Source organism: Mesitornis unicolor, unplaced genomic scaffold (assembly GCF_000695765.1).
Source record: "Mesitornis unicolor isolate BGI_N332 unplaced genomic scaffold, ASM69576v1 scaffold19229, whole genome shotgun sequence".
NCBI lineage: Eukaryota > Metazoa > Chordata > Aves > Mesitornithiformes > Mesitornithidae > Mesitornis > Mesitornis unicolor.
The window spans coordinates 108,734-119,955 of NW_010209520.1; the positions used below are offsets into that span (position 1 = coordinate 108,734).

The 11,222-nt window shown below is 39.0% G+C and overlaps 1 protein-coding gene across 1 annotated transcript in view; it reads right to left on the minus strand.

Moving 5' to 3' along the window:
- Nucleotides 1-614: 614 nt before the first annotated feature.
- The window catches only part of ARHGAP6 (Rho GTPase activating protein 6), a 61,521-nt gene continuing 50,913 nt past the window's right edge, over nt 615-11,222 (minus strand). Inside the window, exons 9-12 of the mRNA XM_010192899.1 lie at nt 10,241-10,338; nt 3,843-4,105; nt 2,042-2,122; nt 615-1,321 (exon numbers count right to left, since the gene is read on the minus strand). Coding sequence (XP_010191201.1) covers nt 615-1,321; nt 2,042-2,122; nt 3,843-4,105; nt 10,241-10,338 — 1,149 coding nt within the window. The remainder of the gene's footprint in view (nt 1,322-2,041; nt 2,123-3,842; nt 4,106-10,240; nt 10,339-11,222) is intronic.

Below are 11,222 nucleotides of genomic sequence, written 5' to 3' on the forward strand. Positions count from 1 at the left end.
CTAAGCTCACTACTACCCTTATAAAATATATGGCTTTTCATGTTCCACTCTATTTTAGTGTTTTTCAATAGGCAGTGAAAAGGACAACTTCCTCCTTCAACAGGTTTGAGGTTTTTTTTATATATAAGCACAGAAACCAGCTTGTGCACTTTGTATAGAATTCCAATGCATATCACGGTAATGTAAGTGCAGTGATTTTTTTAAAAAGCAGTCATGATTGATCGACATCTGTATATGAAAACATAATATATGATTATCATACAAGACCCATTACAGAATATACAATCATCAAAACTGCAGATATATAAATACATTTTTAGTAACATCAAAGCAACAGCTTTACCTTATACACAGCGTATGCATACAGGGTTATTAGACTAAAATTTTCATCTTGTTTTTTTCCTTGAAAGCTTGCTGAAAAAAAGGAACATACTGTATTTGTAAATGGACTGCTTGACAGCGCTGTTAAGAAATTAAAGTGAAAAAAAGTTTTTAAAAAAGTATATGCAATTCAGTCGGTATAAAACAAACAAGCCCTCCCCGTTTTCCAATGTCACTGTTGTCTTCCTGTGAGAGGGAGGCATGGGTATGAGTGGCAGTTCTGCAGAGCCCAATCATACAAGGGTTTCTGGGAGGGCATCAGGGTTATCAGCTGACAAAAGCTCCCAAATTTGCCACCTCTCCCTTTGCCAATCGTGCCAGTCCGCCTCTGAAATGTTTTTACTGTTCTGACTGTGAGGTGCTGTGGAACAGATGTGACCTGCTTGGGTGTGCAGGGCCGGCCGATCCTGCCTGGAGGTGGCCTGGTCAGGGCTTTTGGCTGCTGGTCCTCCAGCTGCTCTGGTCCCTGAACTTTTTTCATGGCGTTGAAGTTTCCACAAAGAGTGCAACGTTGAAGAAACACTCGGCCGCTGTGACAACGCAGAGCTTGTTTTTGCTGGGCCTGGGTATGGGGGTGGTGGCCTCTCTTTCCTGTAGGAGGGCTTGGCTGTGCTTTGTGAACAACCCACACTCAAGTCATGCTCACTGAGGTCCTCCACGCTGCTTAAAGTCAAGTGCCGCTCTGACTTTGATTGTGACAGGTCTGAACTCCTACTGTCAACTTCGAATTGTGGGTTGCTGCACACCCGAGACACTGTGGGATGGAGCTGGCACTCAGGAATGGCAGCAGTCGTCTGGCTCCTTCGCATGACATGCCTGCTGTGGTCCAATTCGGAGGAGCTGCCCTGCCACCGAGGAGAAAACATGGTGAGGTTCCCTTGGGAAAGAGAGCACTGTCCGGGTCGCAGCAAGCTGCTTTCGTAAATGTTCCCATAAGAACCTGCGGGCCAGAGTCAGAAAGACAACATCAGTCTGCATCATCGCTTACGTGGCATTTAGTAAGTTATTGCTTTTCCCCTGCATCACACCATAGAAGAAGGATGTGGATTTCTATAATCAGGTTAGGCAACTGAAGATGGAACAGCCTCACCACCAGCTGAAACTGGGGACACAGAGCAGCAGTCCTACATCTACCTGAACCATGTCTAACCCATATTTTGCTCTGACACAAAGCCTTGCAGCACTTAACATGAAGTGCTTGAAAAGCAGGGGTGTGTTTTAGCCTCACAGTTCCTCTATGAGGTGGGTGCAAATAGGAGAAAAACAAAAGTAGGACAGGCCAGGGACTTGCTGGGACCACAGCTGCCAGTGGCAGGGCGAGCACCCAGGGTTGCCAACCTCACAGCCTGTACTAGTGCCACTGCGGTGGCTGCTCTCAAATCCTCACCGGGCGTCCACCTCACAATGACTTTTAGAAGAATCTAAAACTATTTTTGAAGTAACTTTAAAACAACTTTTTAAATTATCTTGTGACATTTTGAAACATTGCTGCATTTGTATAACCACTGTTCTTCTCTGTATTTTATTGAACAGCAACCTTTTAAAAGTTCAACTCTGGACAACGCAAGTTCTCCTGCTGGTTTCACTGTGATTTTTCAAATCCAGAAAAATGTTACATCTTTCCTAGATTTGGGGTTAAAACTTCTGAGAAATAACTGACCTGTCATTGCTGGATCTTTGCAGCCACTTTTCAGTGTTGAATGCCAGGTGCCCCAGATATCAAAATGATCTTCAGAAACATCTGAACAGCAGAAAGAGCAGGAAGAAGATGATGAATTGATCCTTAATTAATAAGGGATTATTTAAAAGCATTCAAATGGAATGCTAATTTAAGAGGATATAAAACTTTATGTGAGGTATCAGAGTCATTAACATATACTAGCATCTGGCTTACCATGCACCTAACAAACCGATCTCAAATGTGTTGTTCAGGCTTAGATACTACAAGGAATTCGGTGAGCTCTGTACAGGCACAACACCTGAGCTTGCCAAGAGTAGAAATTTGGAAAGAATTTGCAGAAGAACAGGAGGATGTGGTCCACAGAAGATGGTTCATGTGCTTTTTACGAGAATGAATGGCAAAGCTCCCTCAGGCAGCCCCAGCCCCAGGCATCACTGTAAGGCACACTCTGTCAACTGGCAGCATCACTTGGTTCTTACTAGGAAGTGCTGTCACAGAATAGAGATTTAATGAAATGCGCACATCAGGCATTGTGCTGGAGTATAACTGTTCCATGCCTTTTTCTGATTCCATCTGGCAGTAAAGGAATTTCCTAATTTGTCATGGTCAAATATCATTGTGATACATACTGAAGTTCCAAAGATGGTTATTATGATAAAACTTAATGTAATTTCCTGTTTATAACTTACTAGAAATCTGACCAAATTTTGAAACCTATTCAAAGATTGAGATGCTGAATACAGAAGATAAATGCCCACTGGCATTTCTAAAGCATATAATTGAAATAATAGCCTAAATTCCATTAATCCCAAAGGGAATTAAGTGAATAACCAGTACCTCAGAAATAAAATGGTTTTAAAAATAAAACCAAACAGTTATTTACTCAGAGTAGTGAAACACTGGCACAGGTTGCCCAGGGAAGTTGTGGATTCCCCCTCCCTGAAAGTGTTCAAGGCCAGGTTGGACAGGGCTTCGGGCAACCTGATCTGGTGGGAGGTGTCCCTGTCCATGGCAGGGGAGTTGGACCAGATGAGCTTTAAGGTCCCTTCCAACCCAAACCATTCTATGATTCTATGATCTGCATCCCTAAGCACTAAAAGTCCTTTAAAAAGTTTGGCTTACTATGCATTTCATGAATGTAATTTTTTAAAAAGTATTTTAAAATGAAAAGTATCTTGAAGAGCTGGTGAGATACCAGTTTAAACTACAGTTTTTCACAGAAGAAATCGTTCAGATGTGTAGTCCCTAGTCAGCTATGGAAATTATGAATCCCTGCACTACTAGTATTGCTGGATGTGTAACTAGTAGCAGACGTAAAGCTGTGCAGCTCAGCTGCGTTCTCCAGTGAGAAGTTCAGGTCATTCTTTTCAATTGGATAAAATTTGTAGCTTGGGATCTTAAAGTCTCAGATTCTTCCAAAGTCTGAAGCATAACCTTGCAGGTATTACAGTCCTACAGAGCACAACTAGAAGTCAGAATCTTTGCCGTGCTGTCACAGATAGGCTGAAAAGCAGGACATTCATAGTTCTATTTTCCTAAAAGCTAGCTCCACGTTTTGAGAAATGCCGTATCAAGAGTATCCCTGATAGATGGCTGAGCTAACAAGGAGGACTGAGCACAGACCCTTTGGGCTCAACACATGAAAAGGATGTTAGTCAGTCATTTATACTATTGCTCCTCAAGTCCTCATGGATGATAAAACAGAGCAGACACCTGTTGATTATTTCAGAAACCCCCTTTGGTCACCAAGGAGAAGGAACATGATCAAGATGTACTCTACCTTTTCCAGCCTGTGATGCAGAAGAATTCTCCTTTGTCTTAGGCTGCAAATGTCCAACCAGCGTGTACTGTTCAGGTACCTTGTACAGCTTTTCCGGGCTGCGGGCAACTTCGTCTTGCATTGCCATCAGCGAGCGCTCAGACAGTACCGGGGAGTTGTTGTCATAAGGGGAGACATCTCCGCTGGAAGCTTTGTTGGAGTCTGTGGAAGAATGTCTTCCTCCTGTGGAGTAGGAACCTTCTGACCGCAGCATCTCGGGGCTCCTGAGAAATGTTGATAAACAAACTAATGTTGGTGAAAAAGGCTTTCTGTTCACCGCTGCAGGTGCAGTTTGACATCATGCAAATAAAATCAAATACAGGAGCATGATCACAGCTGCTGAAATGAAAACACTTCGGAAGCAGTACGGAGGTGAATTTTCCATGAGTAAAACTTTTGCCATGAAGTGGCCAGCAGAGGCCACTAAAAATCAAAAGATGTTGCTGTTGAGAAAAAAACCAAACAACAAAAAAACCACAAAAACCAAAACCACACAACCGCACAGTTCAGGAAATTAAATAGTGAATCAATTCCTTATGTTACCTTGACAATGTAGCTTGTTGCAACAGTAAATCTGAGGGCATGATAGGGAAGATTCATTTGATGCTAAGCAGTATGCTAAAATCCCTTCTTCCATTCTGAAGTACTACACAGAGAAATCAAAACCATAGCTCACCTCTCAAGCTGTGAGAAGGATCCTCTCCTAGCGACATCAGAAGGCAAATATTCTACAGGGGATAAGCAGATGTATCTACTGTATTTCTGATGGGGGCAGCAAACAACTTGCTCTGCTGATGACCTCTACAACTTCTTTTACCCTTTCACTTTTACGTCACCAGCAGCATGGCCTGCATTTAATTTTGACAAAAAAAGGCAAACAAAACCCTCAACAAAGTACAGCTAAGGCTCAGAGAGACAACTCTCATTTTTGAAGTGTGTTGGGAACATTGAGGGAGTTTTTGTGGACTGTGACAGTTCACTACACAGATAAGAGGCAGTCTGAGAGTCACTGAACCTCCCAAAGAACATGTAGAAATACCCTGTAAACAAACCTAACTTTTTTCTTATTGGTCCTCCCTAATTTATATTTCTATTATTAATTTTTCATTTCTCTGCACCTTGATCTTTTGTTTCTTAGATGCTTATCTTTTGCTTCTCTTGAGTCAAATGCTTCTCTTGAGTCAAACTCTTCTCTCAGTGATCTCAGTGATTGGCTCTAATTGCATGTGATACGACAGAGGCTCACTCTTGTAAATGTGCACTGAAAATGGTTAGCCTGTCTCAGAGGCAAATCCAAAGAGAGTCTGAACTGAGTGGGCAGCCAAAGCACATTACTTGTTATGGAACAATAACCTTCTTTCCTGACAAATGAAATAAAACTGAAGAAAGAAACTAAAGAAAACACACACCAGTAGGACAGGCCAGCCACAGCACACTAATATTAATACAGAAATAATGACAAAACTTAACACCTCTTTCAAGCTTTTTTGTTTCTTCTTTGCTGATTTACATATGGTATGTCTCAAACTATAGAATACATACACTCAACATCATAATTATTATGCTATTCAATATTTCATTTTTTTTCTCCAGTATAAAAGGAATCATCAAGTGTTGGGAACGAATTAAGTAAGTTTACTCCTCAGTAACTCTCAGTAAGAAATCCAACACTGAACTGATCCTGTAGCTTAACTGGGACCAATTCAAAAAAACAGAGCTGCTATTTGGCAAAGCTGCGCTGCCCCAGGCTTCTCAGTGTGGTTGGTATGGTAATGTTGGGGAGTAAATTAAAAAAAAAAAAGGTAAATAATTTCTCAATTATGTAACTTCCATCTCAACTTCTCATCTGAAGATGAGTCCAGTGTAAATGAATCTATAAACAGCCACACACTAAAGAATTATTGTCTTTTAAGCATATGCAATTCTATCACAAATCTTTAATCTTTTTTTGTCCCTTACTCTTTTCTTTCTGCTATCTTAAGTTCTAAAACACCTTGTGCAGTGAGTGTGAGTTAAGACGAGATTTAAGCAATTTCTTGGGAAATTTAGAAGAACCAGAAAGATCTAAGAGAAAAAGGGAGAAATGTTGGCATCTCTAGGTTTCCGACAACCAAAAGTCTTTATCTTCAGCTTTCTAGACTGAACATCACCTAAACCCTGCTAGCATACAGACATACTTAGCACTAATGGTGACACCAATAAGGCTTATTATATGTAAATCTTTGCAGGATCAAAACATAACTATGTTGCATAGAGCAAAGAGAGAGATACACCACCACTTAGCCATGGCAAGGTAACACAAGGAATAGGGGAAAGGGAAATGGAGAAGAAAGAATGTGGGAACATAAACTTGAGCTTTGTGAAACACTGATTTCATGTCTTACCTTGAACGATCTGTTATAGTCTATCTCTTCTCAAGACAGAGCTCCTGATAAAAATTTACTTAAATGGAAACTGTCAAGTCTTTGGAAAGATCCAAATGTTCAAGTTTCTAAACTCATTTACAGTTTCTGCTAGTAAGCCCATTCAAGTATATAGATATATAATATCACTTCCAAATTTGTTTAGAAAAAAGAGCTTTAAAAATAAAAGAAAATGCCTGTGGACTCTGTCAATCTTACTACAAGAAAACATCAAAATTGATTGAATACTTCAAAGTTGGCAATTATTCTCATACATTTGCAGCTTTATGATGCTCTTTGCAAAAAAAAAAACCCAACACACAACTTGCAAAAGAGTTTGGCTCACATCTTTCTAAACGAAGAATGAATTATTGCATATTCCTTAAAACAAAGCTTTTGCATCTGCTTGCTTTACAGTTTGAGTTCAGTGTCACAAGAATGTTTACTAAAACTCAAAATTCATCTTCCCCTGGATAACAGTGGGATTCTCTACCCACACACTGGGAAAGAACTACATTGGGAGGTAAATATAAATACTGCACAAGATACCCACTCACCTATACGCAGTCTACGAATAAGGGCAGATTATGGTTGCCACAAAGAATAACAGAAGATTATGTACTATCAAATGAGAGAAATGGGAAGGCAAATAAAGTATTTTCTAGTGGTTATGAACTATGTTAAGGAAAGGATTTACAAAATGGTTTCGTACAAACTATGAAAGTTGAAGGAGGAACCCAGGCCACACGTTCAAAAATACTATTTCAGATTCCAAAACAAAAATTAACTATGCTACGAAAGAGCCTTGGGCTTTCCTTTATAACTGGCATCCTTCTGAACTGATGTTATCCACCACAGTCTACTTGCATGGGTGAACTGGAAAAATGTTAATAATTACTTCTTCTGGGGATATACCTACTTTTCTACTGGCAGCAAGCTCATGAAAACAGGAAGTCCCTTTCTGGTTTTGGCAGAAATCCTTTTCTGTTACACCTTAAAGATTCTGAGTGGGAAAACAATTATGTCTTACAAGAGGCAAATCAAATGGAGTGTGATGGCTTGGCAGCACGAAGTAGTAATTTCCATACAGCAACACAGGTGCCACCAACCAAACATTATTATGGGATTATGATGTGGTTGCTACTGTAACAGGGTAGAGGACTGAGTGACTCAAGAAGCCTTTGCAGCTTTGACAACTGCATTTACACATACTGTACGGCCTATTGTATAGCTTCATCTTTGTGCCAGCAGTTAGGACGGATTAAAATCCATCATCACCATGCAAAAACAGTTGAAAATTCTGTAACTTTGAGACTCATTTAATCTAAAAAGGACTACTAGCCATGATAAGCAATAAATAATCATTAGAAACAGATTTTATTGTTGTGTTAGTTTAAAGATGCTTCATCTTACAGCTGGAGAGCCCAAATTCCATTGTCATCAAGCCAACATACAAAAAAGTTGGTAAAGTCATCCATGAAAGCACGCTTCATAACTGGTGCCAATGATAATTAGAGATTTACCATAAATGACTTCCATAAACTCCCTGACATACCATTAATGATGCTCAGCTCTTAAGAGGACTGAAAGATAAGAAACATCTGATTTGTCCTCCTCTGATGAAGAAAAGAAATGGTGACTTCTCTGTTAGATGAGAGCCAAGAAAGCATTTGTAACGACATCAAAAGCAGAGATGTGAAGGCAATTGCAGAAGCAGGACCTTCAGAGCATTTAGTATGCCATTAAAGTCTTGAAGCTGATTCCACACTCTACACTATGCAGCCAACTAGCTTTTCTGATGAAGATGGTCTCAAGAATATGTTTAGTTTTCTGCTCCACAGATTCCAGTTTGGATCTTGAAATTATGACCAAGAAACTGCCAAGAGCAGTAAGGATGTATTTTGAAGGTTCATTTTTTATCAGATCAAGATAAACATCTCCTTGTTTTCTGCTGCCTCACATTTCTTACAGGAAAAATAACCAACAAATATGTAGCCTCAAAATTGAGATTATGTTATGAAATAGATTAATCTCTTAAGAGCATCACACTCTTAACAATCACACTAAGCAACATTCCCTCTAGTTGCCTGGAATATTTTAACCAAGAAGTTGCAATCACAGTGAAAACATACCGAGATTAAGAATAAATCACTTACATGATAGCAGAGTAGAAGAATAACGACAGATAGCAAGTTTTTCCTATCTCAGTGATACTTCATCTGCCCATTACAGGAAATACAATAAATTGGTATTAGTGTAGCTATTTGGTTTCATAAGCTTTTCTTACAAAACCCCTTTTTTCAGTTGTGACCAGCTTTATATTTTCTCCTGCAGGTGTGCATGCTGGCTGAAAAGTTAGGAAGCTCAAGGAAAGGTCAAAGAACTTAAAGGAAACAGGACCTAACCATAATCTGTTACATTCACAATGATCTGCAGCAAATTTATGCTTAATTGATATGTGTAATACAATTTTACGTCTCTATATTATATAGATGGTGAAAGCCAGCTTGAAGGTTTTTATTAGCTTGAGTTAGAAATAACACGATCACTCCAGACTGAAGGCTTAAAGAAAGAAGTCTCTACAGACTTTATCATATATCATGTGATTTGCAGTGCCTCTACTAATTGTGGTCTTGGCTCATGGCAAATGTGAAACAAGTGTAAAAGACAGCTAACATACCTCTAACTATCCTGCATTCATTGTGATTTAAATATACACATGGTTACTTGTCAGTCAGACATAAACTAACTGAAACTGGTTTATGTCTGTGGTACACTAAGAAAACACAGAGACAATTACCTCAAATCAAATGCTCTGTGATAATTTGCTACTGCATGTTATGTGTTCATGTGGTTGAGTCAACAAACTAATAAAATCCTTTACAACACATGATATATTCTGCACTTATTTTTCTTTTTAATTTTTATAATTAAAGAAAGTTTCTTTCTCCATGTGTTAATCATACTATTACTTTTATACCTCTTCCTTTAAAGTCAGACACACTATTACATTACCTCCAACTATACAATGTTCAGAGGGAGAGAAAAAAAATCATAGCTAACCAACTGTACAAATTCAATTTTAATTATATTCTGAATGCACTAGGCACTTTCCACATAATACAGGAAGACAGGGTCCAATTTGTCCCAGAGAGTTTATGAGTCTTGGAAACCTCTTAAAAATTACTTAAAGCAAGCTTGTAAAATTTTGTGATTTTTGGGGCTGACATATTGGGATTCACTAGAATAAAGGCAATGACTGTGTGTCCCATGAGAAAGCCAGGAATCCTGTTAATCCGAATGTACAAATTCATAGCGTTAAGGCACGCGGGCGTAGGCATACGTACACCACACACCAAGCAGGAATACGTTATGTATCATAACTGCAATAGTTACCAGTGTGATTTTTTTTCTCTTCAGATCTTTCACAAAGCATAAAATTAAATAATATCCAAAGAGTCGCCATAAACCTGTTGTTGTGGCAATTGACTTGTTTACAACGTCCTAATGGTACACAATAGGAAAGGAACAATAAACTGGTCAAATGGCCAGCCATGACTGTGTTAAGGCACTCTAGGTGTGTTTCAAAGATAGTGTGATACAGCCTCCTGTTACTGGAGACTACAACAAACCCGAGACATGAACCAGCAGATCACTAGAATACATCCTGTATATCCTGTCAGATAATAGTGCACTGAATATTTGTATGTACATGTCATTTTGTTCTCTGCAGCAGAACACAATCTTTCCTCTGAATCAGGAAACAAGATTTGTCTTTAAAAAACACTGTACAAGAGTCATAATTTCTTTGGCAGTGTCTGTGTAATAAGGAGGATATTTCTGCTCCACTGTAGACAGTGCAGAAGGGCTGTGGAAAACTAGAACCTTTTGAACACTTCCAGTGGGAGATAAAAATTCCCAGCAGAAATGGAGATGGTGAAAAAACAGATTACTCACGATGACTGGGAAGCTTTCCTCCTCAACAAATAGTCCACAACATCCGGGTCAGTCTCCAATAGGCTAATAAGCACTTCATTCTGTAGGTCAGGGGAAACCTATGAAAACAACAAAAAATACTTAGTTGGAAATTAATATCCCTTCACATATGTTAATTTTGGTACTATGTTTAATCTAAAAGAGCAAGTACAAGTACACTTATGGAGAGTATATAAAATAAATATTCAGATGCACTTAAAAGAGAAATTTCATGTAACAACAGGTGAAGTAGGACTAAGGATTACTTTGTACAAGGTCAAATGCTGATTACTGTTGAATAACCCATTAATACATCTGATAACAACAGTGGAATTTACTCAGGTATTGCAATCTCAAAAGATCCAGTTCAAGGTCTTCACCCTACATCCTCACTCAAAGATCTGGGGACATTTACAAATTTCCATTCAAAGCAACTGTACTTCTTTTATAAGCAATGTGAAATGTAATTACACAGGAAGGAGAATATTTCTTCATACATTCTGTGACATTTAACTTATTTATGTCCTTCTCGTATGGATATTTCATGGTAACTGTTCTATCTATGGAGTTCTTCAATTGCTTTATTGCAGTGAGAGCTGCCAAAGGTCAACAGTTTTTTAAATGAAGCCTTATAAACATTTCATATTCAGGTAACCATATGGCCAAATCCTGGGATCTAGAAGCATTTAAATTTCTGTTTATGCTCAATCAGAACTTGAGTAATTGCAGAGTTCATCTGTCTGTAAGTCAGGTTTACAAGTGGGTCCTGTTGGATCTGCAGCCACTTTGGATTTTGAGTAGTATCAACAGACTCAGTCAGAATTTGTGTCATCCTCTTTGGAGTTTGTCCTTCTGATTTGCTAACTCTCTGAAGTGTACTTTATATGAAGATGAGCCCTCAAAACACTTGATAGCTTCAGGTGCTGCAGGATATAGCAACATCTCCTGGGCAGGTAGCAGGAAT